At 36.0% G+C, this 25,960-nt stretch overlaps 1 protein-coding gene across 1 annotated transcript in view; it reads left to right on the forward strand.

The window, feature by feature from the left end:
* Positions 1 to 25,960, forward strand: part of Malrd1 (MAM and LDL receptor class A domain containing 1) — a 656,113-nt gene that overhangs the window by 611,696 nt on the left and 18,457 nt on the right. The window contains exons 37-38 of the mRNA XM_077802928.1: positions 9,421 to 9,500; positions 9,593 to 9,689. Of these exons, the coding sequence (XP_077659054.1) occupies positions 9,421 to 9,500; positions 9,593 to 9,689 (177 nt within the window). The remainder of the gene's footprint in view (positions 1 to 9,420; positions 9,501 to 9,592; positions 9,690 to 25,960) is intronic.

Raw genomic sequence — 25,960 nt, forward strand, 5'->3', positions numbered from 1 at the left:
TATGTTGAATCTGAAAAAGTATTCATTACATTCAGGTTTTCAAATTTGTGTTATATAGTTTAATACATATTATGTGCATATTATGTACAAAATACATAGATATTTTTATTACATTTACAAATATATTTTAAATACATATACAAATACAAGACAGATGTGTGTGCACATGTGGGTAATAAAAAGTGCAACAAGCTAAAATACTGCAGGTAAGCAGATTACTAGAATGGGAAGGGAATGGATCATGGCAGGTGGTATATTATCGATTTGTTAATTAAGGTTTTCTGAGACAGCATAATTTGAGTCCAAACCACAATTCTGTGAAAATGGAAAATATTCCAAAATTTGGATAGAGTGCAGTTGTCATGGGGAACAGCAACTATAAAACCACTAAGGCAAAAATGAGCACAGTGTATTTAGGGATAGCACAATCTTGAGTGAGTTTGGAGGCTGGAAACACGTAGTCTTATGGACTTTGAATCTAGGGCAAGGCCTAGCAAATGGAAGGTGCTCACCAGTTACTCCATAAACAAAGGAGTATGCATTTTAGATGTCCTTCTCAGTTTGATAGAAAGGTTTGATTGCAAGATTCCTGGTTTTGGATTGGGCAAGTAAAGGCCTCATTTCTTTACCAAAAGGTCTAAATGCATCTTAGAACCTCACAGTTTGGCCTTTTGTGGGTGGTGGTGTGGACAGAAATTCCTGGCAGAGTCCAACAATCCACTGTTTGTTCTTTCTCATTTTTAGCCTTCTGTGTTGTGTTTATGTGTGCTTTCATGTATATTTCAATGTGAAGAAGAGAAAGCATGATTAATATCTTGCTGTAACTACATTTATATATGTATATATTTATATATATATAAAATTATATATATTTACATATTCTATATATTTGTATATTATATATATTAATATGTAAACTATATATTTATATGTTTTTTTTCTCTTTTGTAGCAATAGTTGAACCCAGGGTGCTCATCCTCTGAACCACATCCTCAGCTCTTTTTAAAAATATTTTATTTAGAGTTAAGTTCTCACAGAGTTGCTGAGAGCCTTACTAACTTTCTGAGGCTGGCTTTGAACTCATGATCCTCCTCCTCAGCCTCCAGAGCCACTGGGATTATAGGCATGTGCTACTGCACCTGGCAGAATATATGTTTTGAAGGGAAATTTCAACTCCATTTGGAGAAGAAATATTTCAAAAAGCTATTTCTTGTTAGGGCTACAGACCACACAAAAGTTTAAGACCTTTGCTTTATTTGTCTTATAAAAGATGAGCTTCTATTGACTTCTAGCCCATTTTCTATTGCTCAGTTTGTGAATTATTTAGTTTCTTTACTACTTCTTCTCCTTTTCTTTTTTTATTTTGTTTCCCATCCAACTCCAGGGAAATATTACTTCATAACAAATGGGGGAAAAAACAGGAGAAATGGAAAGCTGAAAAATAAAATTAAGGAATTTTTTAAAAAAAATTAGAATTACTTCAGCTACCACACCAATCTGTTTGAAAAAAGGGGAAACAGAAGAACAGTTCTATCTTCTTGGTTTCCTCTCAAAAGTAATTAATGTTATTTCTACTGGGCTGCAATAATTTTAAAGAATATGTGAATATGCTTCCTTCTGATGGGTGCATTTCTGCACAACTTAACCATTAGTTCAAGAGGGAATTGCAATAAAAGCCACACAGATGCATGTGAGTTTATCATCATTATCATACCCTAGGACAGAATCTGATAATATGTAACAGCCTTTTATGAGAAATTAGAATATAGCAAATGTTTCCCATATATATTTCTAATTGTCCATAGATCCTTATTTTATGTATTTATTTATATGTGGTGATGAGAATTGAACCCAGTGTCTCACACATGCCAGGCAAGTGCTCTACCATTGAGCCCCAGCCCCAGCCCCTCACTTATATTGAAGTGATGATCTGACAACAAGACAAGTGGTTTAAAAGACCGGAATCCACTACTTACAAAGCCATTGCTCTCTGAGCTTCAGTTTTCTCTGAAAATTTGGAAAAATAATCCTTGACCTCACAGGGATGTTCTTGGATAGTGGTTCTCAACGGGTGGCCCCAGACCAGCAGAGGCAGCAATCACCTGAAAAATTTTTGAAAGTGGAATTATTGAGCCACTTCCTACCTACCTATTGCATCAGAAACTCTGAACGTGGGGCTCAGCACTCAGTTTTAACAAACTTCCCGTGTGATTCTGATGCACAATGAAGTTGTAACTGACTGTTCTAAAGATGGGATGGGATAATATAAGTACAAATAAAAGTGTTTTGGTAACTGTAGCAAAGTTATCCAAGTGTTAACTATTATTATGGTGATGACGGTGTTTTCAGCATGTATTTATGCACAGGATTGTACTCATTGTAGCAAAGAAGTTTGAACAGGTATGGGCCCAACCTTCAGTAAATTTATGGCCTAGAAAGATTTAAAAGGGACTGACTTTGCGGTACTGTGTGATTAAGTGCTGTCATGAGAATTCTCAGGGGAGCCACAAGGCCAAAGTTGTTAAGTCCAGTCAGAAAATCAGTCTGTGGGGCTAGGTGTGAATATCAGCTAGCCAAATGAATAAGTGAAGCCATCTTATGGCCAGTGAAAATGTATGTCATGGAAAGTTCAAACCTGTTGAAAAGTACATCTCTTAGGTGAAGGAACTTTGAATAGGAATATCGAGTTTGCAAGCCGAAGGGGAACTGAGATCAAACCAGTTGTACCATCCAGAGGCCAGATCAAAAAAGCCTCTCCCTATGAAACAACCTTTTGAGGACAGGATTCTGCACACCCTAAGAAAGTAGCACAGGTTTTTGATCAGGTAAATTATATGATGTGACCTTAGTCCGGAAGCAGGAAATCTTGTAAAGAGCCTGCTCCAATACCAAGAGTGACAAGGGCCTTTGGCTACATGGCAGAATCCGAATGGGACAGGGATAGTCAGTTAAAAAACCACTTAGAAGGTAAAACTGATGGGACTTTGATGATTGAGATGAAGTAAAAAAAGTAGATATGGAAATGTGTAATTTTTATAAACCCATAAGTGTTTTTATTTTTTTAAACACAAGATTCTTAATCTTTTTCTAATGCTTGGCATGTCATGTTTTAAAACAGGCTTAAGATTTCTTTTAGTTTCATATTTATGGGAACATCTACGCATATGTTCTCCCCACATTATTCTGAATCAGTGAAAACGTTGGATAAGGTTATCACATGGACATGTATAATCCCTTCTACATTCAAATACTCAAATGTAACATGCTTATGAAATCAACATACCTGTGCCCTCATACGTGTTTTACTTTCAGATTTCTTAGAACAGTTATAAACAAATAAAACACTTTTATTGTTTTGGACTTACTAGAACAATTCAAGTCATTTACAAAACCAGAGTAAACCCTCCATCAGTTCCCAACAAATTAGCCCATGAACACATGCTTAGTTAGCGTGCAGCTCCTCATTTGTTTTCCCTGGCAATGAGACAAATAAGCTGGGTCCTGCACACAAATGACAATAAGGAGGGGAGGAGCCTGTGTTCCAGGTGTTAGTGAGTAATGAATGGGTGTTACCAAGCACACCCAGAAATGAGCTATTTCCATAACTCTTCAGTAACAACCTACTCATAGCTGAAAACCTGTTAGAATTTAGGAAAGATTAGGGTGTTGTCTTTGTCTGAAAGAATCTAATTATATTTTATTTCTCCCTTTCTCCTCTTTGTGTTAAGAAAACAGGCCCACATGCACAATGGAGTGGGATGTTTATCTTTCTTTGTCAGGTGGACACTATCTAATACTTATAAATATTATACAACATACTGGAGCTAATTAGTCCTGGGAGAAATTAGTCCAAGCAAATTAATCACTGGTATTCACTGTGGAATTTCATTGTCTTGTGGCTCAGAAATTAGTTAGTGCTTCTCGTGCTTTCTCATTTTCTGCCATAACAAAGTTACCTATGATGGTAAGGATGGCTTGTTAAGAGCCTACCTCAATTTTTCCACTTGCCTTCCCTGAGTAGAGGTGAGCACATGGCTCAGACAATGGTCCAAGCAGAGGCCTTCAGGTTAAGTTGGGGCATCTCTACTTTTTCCCCACTTGGAGGATAAAAGGATACTTGATGGGTAGGATCCTCTTACAGTTACAAGAGAATGTGCATTGCAAAAAGATATCTGCTGTTTCTTCCCCTACCTGTGTAACACATCAAGAGCCTTGAGGCATAGTCCTAGGCTAAAGTGTTTTATTTAATGGCACTCTTGACAAGTTATGAAATGAGAAGGTGCGGCAATGACTCTTTGTTCTTCCTAAGTTTTAATCTTAAATTTGTGGAGAGATTGGAGTCAACACTTGTAAGATCTAGTGCTTGTACATTCTAGTTCTCCAGAGGACCACACTGATAGGGCCTGGATGCTTAAGGGCAGCAGGCACTGTCAAGACCAGAGTTTATACCCCAAATCTCAGAAATTGAAGTGAACAGCTTGGCATGGAACTTTCAGTTTGCAATGTACTGAAATGTGCATTGTTTTGTGTAATTCTCACACACATTCTGTAGGTTATAATTATTGCTATTCATAAATGGGGAACTAAAGATATCTGACACTCCCAAAGCCACGTAGCTACGAAGGAGCACATGCCCTGACTTAATTTCTTACTCCTCCCAGCACCTCAGCTGACTTCTCTGCAAGATGTTTCAGGGTGAGGCCTAATGTGATAAATGGAATTTTCAGACCATTAAGTCTAGACATCTCTCCTTGTGTTGCTATCCTAAAAGATTAAAACCATAAAGCCAACTCCATTACATGCAACTCTATTCCAACTTTAGAAAGTCTATGGGAAGCCAAACTGTGTTTCGAAGAAATGGTCTAAGGAGCCAATATTGAAAATTTCTTTTGAAATGTACCTTATGTGACTTACAGCACAACCTCTCTGTGCCTTTGTTTTCTCAATAATGAAATGGAGAAGTGATTCCTTTTATTTTGCAATATTGTTCTATTAAAAATAATCTCTTAAAGCAGCTAGAATCTTATCTAAACCATAGTAGGTGCTCAATAAGTACTTTTTATTGGCAGTTTTCTAAAATGTAAATTGTAAATGTAGCATGATACTGGACCCTCCCCACAAAAAAATGAAAAAAACATGAATTTAATAGTCATCATGTGTCACTATAAAAATGCCTAATAAAAAGGAAAACAAGCCTACCATCTATAATGCTGAATTGTAAATCTAATTTGTAATGTACTCAAAATGTACATAGCCTCTGAAGGTATTTTCCTTCTATATCTTTAAAAAGACACAATCAGATTACTGTTGAAAAATTTGCGATACTAAAGAATTGGGAAATCTGAAAGTTAGTTTGGGATTCTTTCAGCTTGTATTTGAACATAACTCTTCAGATCCACTTATAGATGATTTCTATCTATTTGGATGACCAATTTTTCTGGAACATTGTCATAATATGTATAAACACTTGATTTTTGGAGGAAATATTACTATACCTCATGTTTTGCCAGTGCCCAAGTGACATTGCACATTTTTAACTTTGGGGGTCTGGAAAAATACAGATTATTGAAATAATGATTTCATCATTTCTGTTTGCACTTTTCCCTTCTTATATTTCACTTTTACTTTGTATCTTAATTGTTTTCTGATGTATTTTTATTTTAGAACTAAATGCTTCTATAAATTCTCAACCACATCTTATTCATCTTTATATCCTCTCTATATCTTGCACTCTTGTACATAGCACAAATATTTCTTCTTATTATTAATTTAATGAGAAGAACATTAACCAATAAAATGGAAGAATACAAAAATTGAAGTTTTGTGTATATATATATATATGTATGTGTGTGCTAGTAATGGAATACCTAACTCAAAGTGACCAAAATGGTAAAGGAGTGTGTTGACTTACATAAATAAAAGTCTAAATGCAGCACAGACTTGAACTGTTAGAACTATTAGAGGAATTTGTGATGCCATTTAAGGTTGTTGCTCCATTTCTCAATGATTTGCCAGAGCTCTATCTTCCTATGGTTTATTCTATCTTCTGGATGGTTTTTGCAGCAAAATTGGCAAGCAGATAACTACCTGATCTTAAAAGGGCTACTACGTTCTTTCTCTTTCACATAAGGGTTGGGAAGGTGATATCTCTTACCACAAATATCCATTGAAATGCATCCCTGGTTGAGAAAATTCTTAATGGAGACATGTCCATTTCTGTCTATGAACTAATCCCTGCTGACTCGGCATGCCAGGTAGTGATGGATATGGTCCTAAGGCAACATTACAATCAAGAAAATGGGAAGAGTCTAGAGTTCAAGTAGGGTTCAATCCCAACCAAATCAGAAACACTGAACAATTTTGGTAGGAGGTAGGGAAGGAAGATAGGTAATGAATTTGCACTACAATTGGATGGTAGTTTGAACTTCTAGAGTTGTAAAAGTAAAGTTGAAATTCCTCAATGTTGGAATTACTAAACATGCAAAAAGTGGTAAAACCCAGAGCCACATGGAGCTTTAAATTTAAAAACACAATGTTTTCATGTGAATACTATCTGAATAAAATTTTTCCCTGCTGTTATTTTTGTAAAACTAATTCTAATGAGTCACTATGAAAATAAAAGAATTTTATAAAATATCCAAAGTAATCTCTTCACTTCATTTTTCCTTCTCAAAATGAAAACAAACACAAAAACCCCAGCTACCCAAGTATTATAAGCATTATATTATTTTTAAGGTTTCTATGGATCCTTTGGGTTACAAAAGAGGTAAAACCACATTTGCATTCAGTTTTGTTGAGTCACAAAATAGCTAAAATATTACCTGTAAGAGCAATTTTCATCCTTGTCAAGCTAATAAGGTAAATCTCATTGTCCCATTCCTTTAAGAAACTAATGGAGCCTCAGACAAGTATAGAGCACTCCCCACACCCACCAAGCCACTTGACCAAACACCCAATTGCCTAGGGTCATGGCTGTGCCTTCAATTTCCCCACCTGGACTTATTCTTTGCTTGGCATTCACCTAGCTAAAGCACTCTGAATTCTTCCTAGTTTGTCCACTTTCCCTGTCTTTTTTCTTTCCACAAAAGCCTTCATCCTTCACCTCCAGTCACTACAAAAATATCCAATGCACTACCAAATAAGTAAATAAATACATCCTTGAGGGTCAGGAATTCTCTTAATTTTCATGTGTTCTGCTAATCTTATACTAATGAAAAATAATTAAAATGTAATACCTAAACTTCTTTATCCAGACTGCCTATGAAAAACAATAGAGAAAATGACTACTATTTTCCTTTTAAAATGTCTTAATGGTATTAATAGGGATTTATGGTCAGCATGGAGGAAATAAGTTCACTCAACTGTTGTTAGAACAGACAGGATTTTCTGCTTTCCCTTCCAGCCTGCAGCTACAGAAGGGGATGACAGGAGAAACTTCTTTCACTGTTGTTGCTCAACAGATAGGCAGAACTTCAGTGCACCATTCTGGCTTGCCATTCCTGCTGTCCTCAGCATAGCATTTCAAGGGGTGTGGACCTCACCCATCAAAGAGATTTAAAGAGGTCTAAGGATCAGATTGCCATCATTACTTTTGAACACTAGTGTTTCCATAGAGGTTTAGTTTAACAAAAAAAGATAAAAACCTATATTAATATTCTTTACTTCTTTCTGCAATCCAAAAAATGTTTCTCCCTACTCCTCTACCCTGTCCATGTCACCAGGATTTATATAAATTTAGAAACATGTAGAGAGAGAGAGATGAACAATAGAAATAGATAGATAGATAGATAGATAGATAGATAGATAGATAATAGATAGGGTATGGGTTTCCTCCATTTATTATTTTTATTTTTGTAGTTCTGTATGGACAGCATGCCTTTATTTTGTTTATTTTTATGTAGTACCAAGGATCAAGCCCAGTGCCTCACACATGCTAGGCAAGAATTCTGCTACTCAGCTACAGCCCCAGCCCTCCCTTATTTTTTAACCGGCATTCCCAGATTCTTTCCACTGGAGTTTATGTTAAAAGGCACATCAAATACATATTATTTGCCTAAGGTGGAAATCACTGTAACACTGGTACGAGAGAAGTGGTACTTCCAAAAATCTAAAGGGACCATATTAATTCAGAATGTAAAAGTGTCCCTTATCTTTAAACTACACCAGTATGTACACATGTGGGATATTGCCACAAAGGATTCATGCTGTCATTTGGGGACTGACAAGGAATACATCTTAAGGATTGTGAAAATAAAAACCAAATACTCTAATCCTCAAAAATTCTAATTTATTTTAATTTGAGTTCAAGAAACATCAAAGCCATCAAATTGCCTTTAGTTTCCACTTTTTAAAGATTGTTTACTTAGCAAAGGAAGACATTCTAATGGACTTCCTAGAACCTCTTGGTTTTTTTATGTTTAAAGAAGCTGATTGATTTTTGAAGGAATTACTTTTGAGCATACAATTTTTCATATTTAAAAGAAAGATTGAGGGGAAAAAAAATAAGCCTGTGCTGAATAAGCATTGCTACTAGCACACATCTCTTAAATACACACATTCAAAAGCTATTTTTTAAGTCCTATTTTTTAGCATGCACTCTGAACTTGGAAGGAAATTCCACCAGACTCACCTTAATTTGTATCCTGTTATTTCTGATAAGCAAGCATGTGTATGGAAACTTTCACACACATATGCATGCATATGCTGCCAGAAAAAATTGGACACATTTACCACTTAGAAATAATGAATCTCATCTCCCTCAAAGGCACAAGCTAGTCTCTAATTCTGAACTTTCTGAGTACCATCGATATCAATATTACACATTTCATCATTTATATCTATAAGTAAAGCAAAGGTATTGGAATCCTGGTGGTGAGGTCTGGCTTTTTTTTAAAATAAAACATTGAATAAGATTATTAACTTCATTCCAAATGTAGGTACTAGAGGATTCATCCCTATGTTGTGAGAAAAAAATATATGTTCTGGTTTATATTTATGTTAATCTACAACTTGAATATGCTCTATTGGTTATCTGTAAGAACTTAAATCTGTTCACAGTTGAAAAATGATAGCTTTGAGTTGATTGATGATTAAGTAAATGATACTGGTAAAGAATGAGTCAATACTTGAAAATAAAGACCAAAGAAAAAAATGGAACATGTGGAAACCAGGTTTTTATCTGATAAAGTCAAGAAAGGGATAGATATTTTTTAAATCATCCCTTACCATAATATGAAATAATAAAATTTAATTTTGCTTTCTTTTGGCTTATTATTTTGGTTCCTTATCAAAGTTACCCATATTTCTGGCATCTCATTGTTTATTGACTTTCATCATTTTATCCCATGACAATTCTCCTCAACTGTTTCCACTATTTTGTTGTTGTTCATTTTCAACTATTCTATTTTATCTCATTTCCAGATGTGGACAAGGATGGAAGGGAAATCGATGCCACATCAAGTTCTACCCTCCTACCTTAGATGTCATGTACAGTCAGAACAGTAGGTGACATGATGACTAAAAAATGGCTTGATTTGGGGTCTTCAATGTTTTTCACTATATATATATTTTTTTCAACTATTTGAAATTCCAGACATATGGACGCTTCTGGGTATTGGATTGGCATTCCTGGTGACTCATGTTATAGTTGCTATCTTATGTTGTCTTGCAAACAGAAAAGGACCAGTCAGGTAAGCGATCCCTTTAATTGTTCAATAAAGTATAAGTAACTGAAGAATTTTCTGAAATATTTCATTGGCTATATTTTCTTTTTATCTTATTTTACATGCATGGAATTCCTATGTTTCCATAATTCACAGGTTTATTTTTCTGGGCAGAAACAAGAGCTACCTAATAATGATCACTCTTATTTCTTTTAGTAAAAAGCCTTAAGTTTACATTTCAGATTATGTAGGAGCCTTTTTGAAGACACCAAAAGGGGTGGAGGGAGAGCGAGAGATCGAGACTATGACATTGTTCACAGACTGAAAACAGATCAGGAGCTGTATACAGCCCCCTGGTAGTACCTGAGGAAGGCAGCAGAACCACAGTGATGACCCTTTCTTGGCTTATACAGGATGGCTGGTCTCAGTTGGCTTCTCAGCACTGATGTTTTAAGCCAAGACTCCCATGGCATGAGCAATACACAAAGAAGAGGCTAAGAACAGTTGTGTCTGAAGGAAATCTGCATCCTGGGCTCATGCATAAAACTCAGAGGCCCTTTACCATCTACAGAGATATTTAAAATCCAAAGCTTTCTACCCATCACCCATCTTCTCATCACTAATAAAGGTTACAATTCACCCCCAAAGTCAAATGATTGACTTCCCCATAAATATAGCAAGATAAGGGCTCACAATAAGATTGCATAAAACTTTAAGAAATTAAAAAATGCATCACCTCCTACACACCTGAGTTTGTGGTCAGAGATATATACCTACTGCAACATTGCCATGTCAATCAATCATTTTCCTGGTGTCAACTTGTAGGTCCCACCTGGTAATTTCCTGAGATCTTCAGCTTGAAATCATGTTAATGAGCAGACATGCATCTTGATATCATGAATTAAGGAAAGTTATTACAGAAGTATGGTGTCCCTTTCCAAGAAAGATCTAACATTAATAATCTATTACCATTAAGAAAATCTGTATGGGGTGGGGGGTTGGGGGACACTGTGGCCAGTGTTTCATTAAGGGGTCCTTCTTCCTTCCCAGGATAATCTAAGCTACCCTAAGACTTAACGGTCTCAAATAATTAGTAAATAACAAAGCCACACTCAAAAATATTTACAAACGCGAAGCCCCTGATAGATCTAGTCCACATGGGCACTGGAACTAGACAGACAAAAGATGGCTCCTGTGATTTATTGAAGGGGGTTCATCAAAGGCAGGGATAAGGTTTCAAGGGCAAAGTCTTGTTTTGTGATTCTTGCAATCCTTAGGTTGATTGACATCTTGGCAGGTCACACCCATGTCAAGTGCTGAGTGAGACCTTTGGCAGAGCTTGAGGGGGAAGTTCACCTGCATCAGTTCCTCTGGGGAGTGCCATGGGGCGTTCCCAATGCCAGACTTAGCCCCTCAGGAGGCTACTATGCACAACAGTCCACACACAGCCCAGCGTCGGCTTGTGACATGTGTTAATTTTAAAGTATTTTACATGGTTATGTGGCTAAAATATGTCAGGCAATGTAAAGATAAACATGAGTGAGAAGCAATCTGAACTTTAGAAAGTTTTTAATCTAGTGGGAGAAATAGACACAAAGTGAAATACTGCTTGTGTGATAGATTATACTTGTTTATTAGTTGGGATTCTCCAGAATCCAAAGATAGATAGATAGATTGATAGATATCATTTATTTATCTCTTCCACTACAGGAAGAGGGAGATACTGACTTATTTTAAGGAACTATGTCTTGCAGTTGTGAGACCTGGCAAGCAGGAACCCAGTAGGACAGGAAATTCAAGAGTTGTGGTGCAGCCTGGAATCCCAAATCTGCAGGGCAAACCTGCAGGTTGGAAACGGGGCAGGGTTTCTGTGTTTTCTTGAGGCAGAATTCTTTCTTCTCCAGGAAATTTCAGTCTCTGTGATTGAGGCCCACCCAAGTTGTGGGTGAGTAAAGAAGTAAGTTGCTTTATGTGAACATTTACAATCAGTTGATTTTGCTCAGTCAACTGTAAATGTTTAGCACATCAAAAAAGAAAAAGAAATTTTAAAAAAAAAGCACCTTCATAGCAGCATCTAGACGGGTGTTTGACAAAACAACCGGGCAAGGTGCCATTGCCTGACGAAGCTGACACATAAAGTTAATCATCCCAATACATAAACAAGTTGTCATATCCAACAAGCAGCAAGAGTACTTGGAAGGAGTCCTAAATTTCACTCCTCCAAATTTGTATTAGAAACCTATATTGGAGGCTATCGAGAGGTTCCCAGCAAATGGCAGCAGCACGATGCCACAGGCTGAAAAAGCCACCTTCCTCTCTTGTCTATTTCTTTCATTCATTTGCTTTCTTTCTCTTCGTTGCTCTTCACCCCCTTTCTTGGCTAAACTTTATTTCTGTTTTTCCTTTCCCTATTTCTTTATCCATCTTACCTTAATTTTCCTTCTGTTACCTGCCTGTCCTTCGTCTCCCCTTCTTCCCATCACCTATTGACACACTCCCAGCTTTATCTATATCTGCTTCCCTTCCATGGGAAGATCTGTACATTCTTCATGGAGGATGCCATTCACTTCCAAGGTTTCCAATGCTATCTGAATGTGAATGGATTTAAGTCCTCTTTCTCTTACTAACATTCTTTTCTGAATTCCAGGTCCATACCGTGCTTTCAACCATTTGCTAAACCTTTTCTATATAATTTTTCTCTAACATGCATGAGGTTAGTGTCCATCATTTCCATATCCTGAAGCCTACCTTTGAAGTCATTATTTGATCATTATTTGAAATGAAAAGCTGAAATATAGCTGAGTTTATCATCTGACCAGAACTCTAATCTGAAAAGAAGTCACAGGTGTCACAGAAATTGAAATGAAATCAGCCACACCCATTAAATAAGAGCCTCCAAGGACCATACATTCCAATGGACTGCCCAAACTACCAATAATTGGGGTAAGACACACTTGCTAAGGCTTACTAAAGGAAGTGGAACCATCTCCACTGATGGCCTTCAGTCTCTCCTCTCTCCAGTCTAAAGAGAGAAGTAGAAAAAAAAGGGAGAAAATGGGTTCCTGAAGTCATGGTCATGGAAGTAAGGCAGTATTTGTGGTGAGGAGTTTTTACCTCTTTCTCAGGGTGAGAAATGGAAAAGGAGAGGAAGATACCAGCAGCTATACTACCCAAAGCTAAATGATGGATGGCCTCCAAGAGAATTAATAGACAAAATTGGTTGTGTCTAGGAAGAAAAAAAAAAAACATGGAAAATCTGCTTTCAAGGCCTGCAAGAGTTTTTGACATGTGTACCCTCAGCAGATGGACATAAACACAACTTTCAGTTTAAAACTTTGAAAGGGGATGGCCAATAGAGTGTCCTGCACCAGCTAGGCTGAGAATGACAAGGTTATAATGTACCTAGGAAGAATGGCGATGAGGGAGAGTGGGAAATCATACTGTAACTCAGTTTTGCACAACTCTCAGAAGATGGGACGCTTCCATTGGTCCATTTGAAGTTGCAAAAAGAACAGAGATAAATTGGAGTTGTAGGTTGTCCAGACAGCTGCCAGTTCCCATGAAGTGATATCCCTGGAAAGGGTATTAGGATAAGGGCTGGGCTGAAGGCAGACACCACTGTCTTTTTGTTTTTAATTTTTTTATTAGTGCATTAGAGTTGTACGTAATAGTGGGGTTCATTTTGACATAATCATACATGCATGGAATTTAATTTGCTCCATTTCAGTCCTCAGGGTTTCCTTTTTTCTGCCTCTTCTCCTATCCCCCTTTCTCTATTCTGCAGATCTTCTTTCTATTTATTCATTTTTTTTAATTGGTGCTTGACAGATATACATAATGGTGGAATTCACCTCTTCCTTACTATTTCAAGCAGTAGCCTTGGTCTATGTTTGAGTCTAGAGTGGAAGGACAGGAGACAAATAGAGAATGGAACCTGATATTATTTTACAGCTTTAAAGTGGATTGGATTAAGTGTCCATCATTTAGAGTGACCCTAAAAATAACTGGGCCAAGAAGGAAGGCAGCTGATAGAATATGGAGGAGATGAATGGCAGCAAACAATTAATAACAACAAAATAGAAGTCATTTAAAGTTTTAAAATTCTGTCTTGAGATCTCTCAATTGGTTAACCCCAGTTTGGGGCTCTACTACATAATAGAAGCAGATGAGATCCAAAATAGCATCTCTGTCTCTGATCCTCTTATTTACCTCCCTGTTCTCTTCTGTTTCTCTAGTATTTATTTTGTCTCTCTGATTTCCAAAAATCTCAAAACAAAAGTTTTGATTCCCCATGATGACCAAAGTCAAAGATCACACAAAACTGTATCCTCAGTCTTGTTGACCCACTCCACACCCTTCCCCAGGGCCACAATGAAGTTCTTCCTCTAGGGACTGAAGAGAGGGGAGTCCCACAAAAGAAACAGACCAGCCTGGAACTAGTACAGGCAGAGCAAAACCAGAGCCTTCACCAATACCTCTCCAGGGTCTTCTTCAGCAGGGAGGATGCCTACTCTGGGGCTTCAGAGGCTATTCAGGGGTCTGTGGTACAGACAGGCTTGCATATGGTCCGATTTCATGCATTCCCTTTCAGAAGGAATCTAAGTTAGGAAGGTGCATCTGGCCTGCCTATCTCTTTTCTCATTTCAGTTTTTCTCTGCTGTCCTCCTGAAGTACCATCATGAATCTTACTAAAATAAATAATTTATGGAAAAGAAATATTCCCTGGTGGGGAAAACAGAAGAATAACCTGAGAATGCATCCACCCCAGAGACTGAGATTTGAGATAAGCAGTAGTGAAAGGGGAACAAGAGATCAACTTCTGCGGAGTTGTTCTGTTCTCTAGGCTCCTCTTTCCTCTGCTCTGCTTTGCTTTCTTTTCTATTCTCTGTCTCTCTTGTCACCCTCCCAACCAACCTTCCACTTAGAATTAGAAATCACAATCAACAGAAACAATTGGATAGATAAACAGAACTGGCTTTGTCATTTATGTCAGATAGCTTCATGATAATTTCTGGAATTTTAAGAAGTTCAATCTAAGTTTTCACAATTTCATAAAAGTGTATTTGAAGAATTTTTGTAATATCAAATATTTTAGAAATGTAAAAATCTATGAATGTTAGACGATAACTTTAAAATGCAAAAGGGGATGCATGGTTTTGAAAACTTATTTTATGGAGCACTTATATGACAAAGTTCAAGGACCACTAACCAAGTTTAATTTTACTATTTTCACCCTTCTGCACCCTGCTCTTGAGAAAAATCTCACATTCCCCAAAACACGTGGATTTTCAAATCCTCTGCCATGTAGTTGTATGTTCTGAATCATGGGGGTATTTTTTTTGCCATCCTGTCATGATTAGTTACTGAAAATATTGTTTCCAACAATAGCTTACAACACTTATCATATAGTCAACTTAGCTGTTTCCTTGTTAGTCCTTATCTTCCTATCCCTAGTACCTTAGCATTGTATGCATAATTAGTACCCAATTTGTGATTACTAATGATTAACTGTACATTACTGAGAATTATTTATACTTCTCAGCATCACCAAAAGCCATTGTCTGTACTCACTGATTACATTCAAATAAAGTTGTTACACATCAAATTTCCAAACAAGTCTCTTTTTCCTAAAGTTGTATGAAATGTTTGACCAAGCAATGGTTAAGCGAAATAACAATGGTTCAAATTGAAAATAATGCCCAAACCTAAAGATTTAAGAATTATGTGAGCAAGAAATGATCACCCTCTCAAAATAAACTTTAACCAAAATATTTTTTAATTAAATTTTATGAAAAGAACCTGTAGTATGTGGGTGTGGTGGTGCACTCCTTTAATTCCAGTGGCTTGGGAAACTGAGGCAGGAGGATTGCTAGTTCAGAGCCAGCCTTAGAAACTTGGCAAGGCCCTAAGCAACTTAGTGAGACACTGTCTCAAAAAATAAAGAGCTGGAGATGTATGCAATGGTTAAGTGCCACTGAGTTCAACACCTAATACCAAAAAAAAAAAAAAAATCTGTATCACAAGAGATCCTTCAGTAACTTGAAAGAAAATTTTTAATTAATTTTTTCAAGAACATAGTATGGAGATTGTATGCTTAGGCAATACTAGGCACAAGAACAAGCCTTTCAAAATTGCTGTTAGAGGTTTGATTTCCTGAATTTTATTATGCTTTCCATGACCCTTCTTTTAGCAACTTGCCACTTTGATTACAGGAAAAAGAAAACAACTCCAGCTGTCTTAATCAAAATTAAGAATTTAGTGGAAAGACACAGGATGCTTCATAGAGCTCAAGGGTAAGGATGAATGAGTTGGGGGGCCTCAGGAAGACATGGACAGTTCAGTTTTTCTTGTGCCTCTCTCCTCTGCTTCATTTTACTGGTCTGCTTTGTGATTCTCTCTGTAGGTATATTTCCTCTACTTCAGTCCATAGAACAAAATGATATTCACTAAAGAATAATAGTAGTCACTCGTTATCTTTCCAGACCTTTAGAATGATGGTCACTTTCTCTTATTGTCCACGTTGCATATTCCAAAGGAAAACCTTCTGATTAGCCAAGTTGGGTAGAATTCCTATTTGTAGAAAAAAGCACATATGGGTAAAATATGGGACAGGATCAATAACACACACATGGCTCAGGAAGACCATTTCAAGGCCCTGTAGTGGTACAAATGGGCCAATAAGATCATTATGAAAGATATCTGTAAGGTATCTACTATATTATCTGGTCCAAAGTGCACTGGAATTTTATTCATGACACTTTAGGGACTCATCCAATATGGAAATCTTAAAAGTTGCTCATAGTAAGAGAAAAGATATGTGATCATCAAATCTAGACCCAACATTAAAGGATACAAATAGTGAACTATTTATTCTTCTTTTGAGTAAATTATGCTACTTTCTTATTTTGGACTTTATCGTCTTTGTCCGGGGAAAATTTGCAATAAATAACTGTTCATTACCCTGCATTGGGGCATAGGCTGCTGAAATATTATGCTAACTTAATAAATAATAAAAGTTAAAAATGAAGAAACATATTTAGCTATACTAACATATAAATATGTCTATATGAATAACTATTTGAAAGATTTAGACCTGAAATTTTTCTAAACAATTTCACAGAATTTAAATAAGCTCAGGCTACTGTAACAAAATACCACAGACTGGATGGCTTAAACAACAGACATTAATTTTTCACAGTTTTGAAGGCTGAAAAATTCCAGATCTAGGTAGAGATTTAATTCTTGAGGAGGCCTCTCTTTCTGGCTTGTAGGTTCTTTTCTTGCTGTGTCCTCACAGGGCAGACAGTAAAAGCAGATATGTCTTCCTCTTCTTACTAATCTCATTATGAGGGCTTTGTCTCATGGTCTTATGTAAACCTAGTTACCTCAAAGAAGCCCCATCTCCTAATACCATCAATGTATACATTTAGTGTATAATAGTAAGTATGTACCACATTGGAAGGATTCTTGGGTAGGCAATTATAAGCTGTGCATGTAATCTTGGGCAGGTCTCTTAATTCAATTGCACAAGCATTTATTTATTTATTTTCTTTTGTGCTGGTCTTCAGAGAGTACAAAGATGTATTCATTAATATCACCACTTTCTGGCTTATACTCAATTCTAATATGTTTGATTCTGATGAGTTCAATGATAGAAATGTAGACAAAAATCCTACAGGATAACATGACAGGAAAGAATGAAAGAAAATTATGGTTGTTTATATTTTTGATAAGAAAAGAAGGAGAGAAGATTAGAATTCCAAATCCTGGACCTGCTGCCTATATCCCAATGGAGAGTACAGATTATTCTTTGAGATTCTTAAATGAGTGGCACATGGTCCCTAAATAAAATATCCATGTCCATAATATTAAATTCTGTCTGCAAGAATTGGTATGATAATGTGAATCTTTGAAGGCAGAAGTTTAGCTGCTATTCAAGTTTGAGATCCCTGGATAGGCCTAACTTGGGCCCAGCAATGAATATTTATTCTTAGCAAAAAATCAAAACCTTGCTTATTCTGTGCCTCAAGGCATTCAGCTGCTTTTTAAGAGAGAGTGTCACTGGTGAGCTTGGCCTGGTCCCAGAAATGAATACTTAGCTTCAACAAACTAGAATTCCACTAGCACAATGGTCAAGGTGGTCTTGTAATGCATACAAAACCTGTGCTCTCTCCACACATCCACACATGCATTCACCCACAAGAAATACAGCTGTTCTCACAGTTTGAGATCCACAAACTGAACTCCCAGATCCCATTCCCCTCTGTGTATATTGGCCACACTCTGCCAACTCTGCTGAATGTTAACTTAGAGCCAGAAAAAAGAAATTGAGAGCAGGGCTTTCAAATCTTACCCTTCAAAGGAGTGTTGGACCACCAATGTTGTTCCTATTTCTCTTCGTTCTCCCTCCCTCCCTTCTTTTCTCTTTTTCTTCTTTCCTATGTTAAAGAGAAGCCCTAAGCAACCTACTCTCTGATAATTTCCCCTTAATCCCCACCCTTGTTTTCTTGTTCTGTAGTGATAGAAAAAAAGTCAGAGAGAGACCTCAAAGAAAATATTCCCATACTTATAAAACAATCTTCTACTCATAAAACATTTTATTTTTTGTCCAAAGAGTTGATGAAGGTAGAACTTATATTCAGAGGTGAAATGAGAGGCACCCAGGACAGGACTTGATATATTACCTGAAGGCCTTGGTGGGATGCAGCAATTGAGATGGATGCATTGAAGTTTATAAAAAGAGGATGGTATCTGTACTCAGCAGTTTGAAGGATGAAGAAACCTGAAGATGAATAAAGGGGGATCCAAAAACATAAAAGAAAACACGAAACGCTGTGACTTCAAAAATCGTACACATAGCTGCAGAGTATGCGAAGGGAATCAAGTAGATTACTCTTAGAAAAGTATATTGTAGAGAGATTGTTAAGGATTTGAAATTCCCACTAGAGAGATTTCAGTTTGTTTTTTAAATAAAGAAACAAAAGGCCAAGCATTATCTTCTGTCTGCCCTAACAAATCCATCCTTCAAAACAGAATGGATAGGGGCAAGGGTTATATATCAAGAGGCTGGCCTTTATGAATTCCACTAAAAAGCCTTCTTGTTATCTGACTTTGTTGTATTTGGCCTAAGCAGAGCATGCTGTGAAAGGAAAGAGAGGAAGAGCTGGGTATTCCTCACTGCCTCCCTGCAAATGGCTGCTTAAAATGAGAAGTCTGTCAGTAGATTCTACTCTGTCTTATCCTAGTTCCATTTCTTCTTTTTTCTTTCTTCTTCTAGCTTAAAGTGGTGACAAGTCTGATGTTACCTGCTCCATGTATTTCACCATTCTTTATAATTCCTCTCTTTTCTGGTCATATCCTTGTAAACTGACAGTTTATCAAACACTCCTCAAATTTTCCAATTTGAGTGTAAGCAATTTCCCACTTGGACGCTGTCTAATACGATCCAGGAAAGTGTCTTAAGTAAAAGAATGACAAAATATATCTTGGTTTTTTAAAAAGGAAAGCAGAGTATTAAAAATAGATTAGAAAATATGAAGAGAAAGATTGTCAATCTAAGGACACCAGCCTGTTCCTGAGATTCAGATGAGAGATGACTAAACCTGGCAAAGTCGGGACTGCCAATTAAGGAGGTCAGAAAAAAAGCAAGTATTTGTGATGATTCCAGGGTTTTACACTTGCATGGTTGATAATGCTGAGACCCCAAAACTCAGGAATAGGTTTGGGTAATAGAGAAATAAATTTTAATATCCTACATTTTCTTATGTATCAAATGATGAAATTGGACTAAGCCAGTTTTCCCCAAGACTTCTTTCATATTTAGGCTATTCCTTTTTTTTTTTTTTTTTTTTCATTTTTGTTGTATTTTTATTTAAAATAGTCATTCACCATATGAGGTTGGGAATTTAAAGAAGATAGTATCAGAAAACACATTGATTGGTCTTCTAATAAAGTAAGGCTACAATTATAGTAAATAATTTTATCAGAAAATTGAAACATTTCAGACATTTCCCCAGCCAGACTAGACTTATCACATGAAAAAATTTTCACTTAAGACTTTTTTTTAATTCAGTTAAGGCTTTTGATGTGAGTCCATGTAAAAAAAAATTCATAACCTAGTAAGATATTCAGAAGTTTAATGTTTTGGGAATTACAATCCATGTTCAACATTACTTTGGGAAAGTCAGACATGATTTTTTTTTTTTTTTTTTTTTTTTTTTTTTTTTAGAATGAAATATAAACTTGTGTTACTTTATTTGGATAAAGAGTAATTGGATGTCAGAAGATAGCAAAAGACATTTTATTTATTTTTTTTTTAAATTTTTAAATGTTTAATAAGAGAAATTTTTGGTGGAATAGATTGAAAAATATTTTTTAAAAGCAACAAATTTAAGTGTTGGCAACATTATTAAAAACCTTAATATAATATTATGAGCAAATTTTTTTTTTTTTAGTTGCATAAGGTTTTTTTTTTTTTTTTTTTTTTTATTGGTCGTTCATAACATTACATAGTTCTTGATACATCATATTACACGGTTGATTCACGTGGATTGTGAACTCCCTCTTTTACCCCATATACAAATTGCTGTATCACATCAGTTTCCCTTCCATTGATTGACATATTGCCTTTCTAGTGTCTGATGTATTCTGCTGTCTGTCCTATTCTCTACTATCCCCCCTCCCCTCCCCTCCCCTCCCCTCCCCTTTTCTCTCTCTACCCCTTCTACTGTAAGTCATTTCTTCCATTTGTATTATCTTGTCTTACCCCTCCTTTCCTCTTATATGACATTTTGTATAACCCTGAGGATCGCCTTCCATTTCCATGCAATTTCCCTTCTCACTCCCTTTCCCTCCCACCTCTCATCCCTGTTTAATGTAGATCTTCTTCTCAAGCTCTTCGTCCCTACCCTGTCCTTGTTTACTCCCCTTATATCAAAGGAGTCATTTGGTATTTGTTTTTTAAAGATTGACTAGCTTCACTTAGCATAATCTGCTCTAATGCCATCCATTTCCCTCCAAATTCTATGATTTTGTCATTTTTTAATGCAGAGTAATACTCCATAGTATATAAATGCCACATTTTTTTTATCCATTCATCTATTGAAGGGCATCTAGGCTGGTTCCACAGTCTTGCTATCGTGAATTGAGCTGCTATGAACATCGATGTAGCAGTGTCCCTGTAGCATGCTCTTGTTAGGGCTTTAGGGAATAGACCGAGAAGGGGAATAGCTGGGTCGAATGGTGGTTCCATTCCCAGCTTTCCAAGAAATCTCCATACTGCTTTCCAAATTGGCTGCACCAATTTGCAGTCCCACCAGCAATGAACAAGAGTGCCCTTTTCCCCGCATCCTCTCCAGCACTTATTGTTGTTTGACTTCCTAATGGCTGCCAGTCTTACTGGAGTGAGATGGTATCTTAGGGTAGTTTTGATTTGCATTTCTCTGACTGCTAGCGATGGTGAGCATTTTTTCATGTACTTGTTGATTGATTGTATGTCCTCCTCTGAGAAGTGTCTGTTCAGGTCCTTGGCCCATTTATTGATTGGGTTATTTGTTATCTTATTGTCTAATTTTTTGAGTTCTTTGTATATTCTGGTTATTAGGGCTCTATCTGAAGTGTGAGGAGTAAAGATTTGTTCCCAGGATGTAGGCTCCCTGTTTATCTCTCTTATTGTTTCTTTTGCTGAGAAAAAACTTTTTAGTTTGAGTAAGTCCCATTTGTTGATTCTATTTGTTAACTCTAGCGCTATGGGTGTCCTATTGAGGAATTTGGAGCCCGATCCCACAGCGTGTAGATCATAACCAACTTTTTCTTCTATCAGATGCCATGTCTCTGATTTAATATCAAGCTCCTTGATCCATTTTGAGTTAACTTTTGTGCACGGCGAGAGATAGGGATTCAGATTCATTTTGGTGCAAATGGATTTCCAGTTTTCCCAGCACCATTTGTTGAAGATGCTATCCTTCCTCCATTGCATGCTTTTAGCCCCTTTATCAAAAATAAGATAGTTGTAGTTTTGTGGATTGGTTACTGTGTCCTCTATTCTGTACCATTGGTCCACCCTCCTGTTTTGGTACCAGTACCATGCTGTTTTTGTTACTATTGCTCTGTAGTATAGTTTGAAGTCTGGTATCGCTATACCACCTGATTCACACTTCCTGCTTAGTATTGTTTTTGCTATTCTGGGTCTTTTATTATTCCATATGAATTTCATGATTCTTTTATCAATTTCTACAAGATATGCTGTTGGGATTTTGATTGGCATTGCATTGAACTTATATAGGACTTTTGGTAATATCGCCATTTTGATGATGTTAGTTCTGCCTATCCATGAGCAGGGTATATTTTTCCATCTTCTAAGGTCTTCTTCTATGTCTTTCTTTAGGGTTCTGTAATTTTCATTGTATAAGTCTTTCACCTCTTTTGTTAGGTTGATTCCCAAGTATTTTATTTTTTGGGGGGATATTGTGAATGGAGTAGTTGTCCTCATTTCCGTTTCAGAGGATTTGTCGCTGATATACAGGAATGCCTTAGATTTATGCGTGTTGATCTTATATCCTGCCACTTTGCTGAATTCATTTATTAGCTCTAATAGTATCTTTGTAGACCCTTTTGGGTCTGCTAGGTATAGAATCATATCATCTGCAAATAGTGATAATTTAAGTTCTTCTTTTCCTATTTTTATGCCTTTAATTTCTTTCGTCTGCCTAATTGCTCTGGCCAGTGTTTCGAGGACTATGTTCCTAAAATTTAGGTTATAAGTGAATTTTTTTAAATAATTATTTTTCTAACAGATTTAATTTTATCATTTCATAAGCAAAAAATATTCATGAAATAATAGATTTTATAGGCCACTTATAAATTTTTTTCTGTCATACCTTTATTACAAAATGCAATGGTATAATTAAAATGTTTGTGTTGTCTATTTTAACCTTTTATATAACCAGTGTTATGTTTGTTACATATGAGAAATGATAAAACAATTTATTTTAAAGTTTTTCCCCTCCAGTTTTGAAACTTCCTGTTTGCAATAGAATATTCTGCTCAGTTCTTTGGGTGCCTAAATATTCCCTGCTTATAATGTTACTGCATTAAACCTTTCAACTATTAGAATACCTTTAATTTCACTGAGTAGTATCCTACTATTATCTCTATACCACAATTCTGCAAGTTAATGCTTAATCTTTTTAAGGGTGTCTAACTTAAAATTTAAGATTAGATGAGCCACTTGACAAATCTATCTGCATGATGGTCTTTCCCACATGACTGACCAATGATTAACAATGTCTGAGACTTGGTTGTAATTCTACTTGCTGATAAATCTTCGGACAAATCAGGGATAGCATTGTTTGTTTTGTCTTGCACCTTGCTTAACATATGGTGAGTGTTTCGTAAATAACACACAGGGCAAATGAAAAATCAGTGAGTAGGATCTGAAGACTTGAAAAATAATACATCAAAGTCTTGGATTCAGGCTCCATGGGCTGAACAGGTCCAAGATGTAGAATTTGTGATACCAAATGCCACCTTTGCAGATTAATCGTGAACACACAGGATTTATTGATCAAAAGGAGATAGAACAAATTTCCAGAAATGCTAGGTTTATTCTTTTTCTTCACCCAAAAAACAAAACATAAAAAGGGAATACTTCCACAAAGACCATGTTCAAAACAGGTAACCTCTGCCATCCTTTCCAAGTCACCATGGGAAGAATTAACCACTCCTACCTCGGAGCTTCCTGAGCACTTTGTTCTCAAGCTTGTTTTTCATCCAGCTCATTGACTTTTGGTTTAGTTTCTCCCATAACAGATTGTGAGCATCTTGATGGCAAATCCTTGTCCTATTCATATTTATATCCCTAAGCTCCACAAATGGCAGAGAGGAATTCATCTCAGTAAATATTTGTTAAAATTTGATTTCTCAGCCTGTCTACACTTGAGTATTGGAACCCAAATAAACATTTTATATTCCAAAGGCAATACTTTACTTTCCCTTAATGCTCCAGAATTTATTCATACAAGAATCTGGCAGATAATTTTAAAAAATTGGATGTCCTTGTTGGGTATAGTGAAGAATTTTCTTCAAAGTTGAGTGATCTTCCTATTATGTGGATGATCAAAGGAAATCTAAAGAAATGACAGATGATACTTACCTGTATGCTCCTTGGCAGCATTGTTACTGGGCTCTATGATGGGCTAAATTTTAGTCCATGATTGGGATTGTAAATCCTAGACTTTTAATGAGGGATAGGAAGGAATACAAAAAACCTCTAAGTGTATCTATTCATAATCTACAGAAAGAACAGAGCACAAAAAATATCTGGACATTTTAGACAGGAAATTTAATTTATTAAATGAATGTGTTCAGTCTGTTCCATATAGTCCTCACTGTTTCATTTATGGTCATGTATGTGAGGTTTTTTTTTTCTGGAGTCTCTTAAAAGCAGCCTCATATCTGACAACTTAGTTGCAAATTCTACTTAAAGAAATGTTACTATTCTTGTTCTATTTTTCTAGAAAAGCCATTTACAAATTACTTTATGATTAATTCTTTTCAAGAACGTAAAGTCCTATTTAAAAAAAAGAAAAAAATTTCACATGGACTCAAAATGATTTTTCAGTTTATGTCTCAGGAACACAAGTATGATTTAATGTAAACTTTATTGATGTGTGGAAATGTATTTGTGTGTTGCTGTTGCTAAGTATCTTATTCTGAATCTATTGTCATTGGACATAAACTCCGAAGAGTCTAAGGAATAGTGTCTATGTTGAAAATGTAAAGATGACTTTCTAACAGCCCCATATTCTAATTATTTGGCTTAAAGATAATCATTTCATTGTTGTTACTTTGCCAGTAGAGTATCTCTGGCAGAGATGAGACAGGAGTAAAGGCATTTTTTAACATCTTCCTTCTGTTGCTATAAATCTTACATAGCAAGAACACAACATTCCAGCCCCTGACATATTTCTAGGTTGCATTTGTTTCTTCATGTTCAAGCAATCAGAGTAGATGAATGTGTTGTAGGAGAATCAAGTGCTCCTCTGAAGAGGCAACCTGTTTAAATAAAGTCCAGGAAGGCAGTAAAGGTAAGTGAGGTGTTTTATTAGGCAGTCAATCATTATAGTTTCATCATAGCATATAGCAAATATACTTAGCACCTTTAACTAGAGATCCAGAATTCTAAATGTTATGATTTATTAATGTTGCTAGAGACTAGAGATTGAAGGAGATTGGTTTCTTAATTTTTCTTCAATATCTGCTTTGTTATTCTCCAGAAAGACTCTTTTGGTTTTCAAATCTTCAGTCACACCATTTTTCCTTAAAAGAATCCTCAGGGACATGCCTACAATTTCAGATTCTGTTTACTGTGTTGGAATTCCAAGCTCACTAATGAATCAAAGGAGAGAATGACAATAGCCCTTCAAAACCAGCTTGCTTTCGTCTTTGGAAAAAAAAAAAAAAAGAGGAAGAAAAAACATATAGATTAGAAACTAGCAATAAATTTGTGCATTTGTTAGAAAATGTTTATTAAGCATCTAAAGTCACCATGCTGGCTGCTAATATAAAAATAGAAGTTTTTGCATCTAGTGAAGGAGGTATATATGAAAGCAAGTCATCCTGTGCTGCAGTAAGCATATGCCAACTGCAGAGAATCTTTCCACAGAAAGCACAGGGAAAAAAGAGGGCTACTGTGTAAAGGTAATCAGATAGGATGGTTGAGGAGGGACTTAGTGGGGAGATGCTGTTATCATCCAGGTAGATTGCAATCTACCGCACAACTAAGGAAGAACGTATCAGGAAAATGAAATGCATGTAATGGCACAGACTATGATAGAGAATAGTGTGGTTAGTAGGAAATAAAACATAAGACAGATATAAAAAATGTTGAACTATCAACTGCAAATTCAACAGGGAGAGCTTTGCTTTGGTTGTTAAGCAATTTCTTGGATGGAACCCAGGGCCTCATACATGTTAGGCAAGTGTTCTACCACTGAGCTATAGTCCTTAAAAAACAATAATTTTTAAGAAATCTGTATAAAAAATCTAATTGTATTCTTGTGTGCTTATAATTTATTTTATTATTTTAAATAGTTTAAAAATAAGTGCAAGTAAATGTAGTTTTATTGCTTTTCTTATTTTTTAATTGTCTTATAAGTTGAACTTATTCATAGATCCAGGACAGTTTAAAGTATTAATAAATCCAAAATAAGGCTTATTTAGAGGACTTTGATGATATTCAGGAGTTATAAGGAAATAAAGCATTTTTCTAGATAGATTCTTTCATAGGGTTGTCAACT

This window comes from Urocitellus parryii, chromosome 9 (assembly GCF_045843805.1).
Source record: "Urocitellus parryii isolate mUroPar1 chromosome 9, mUroPar1.hap1, whole genome shotgun sequence".
NCBI classification, from domain to species: Eukaryota; Metazoa; Chordata; class Mammalia; order Rodentia; family Sciuridae; genus Urocitellus; species Urocitellus parryii.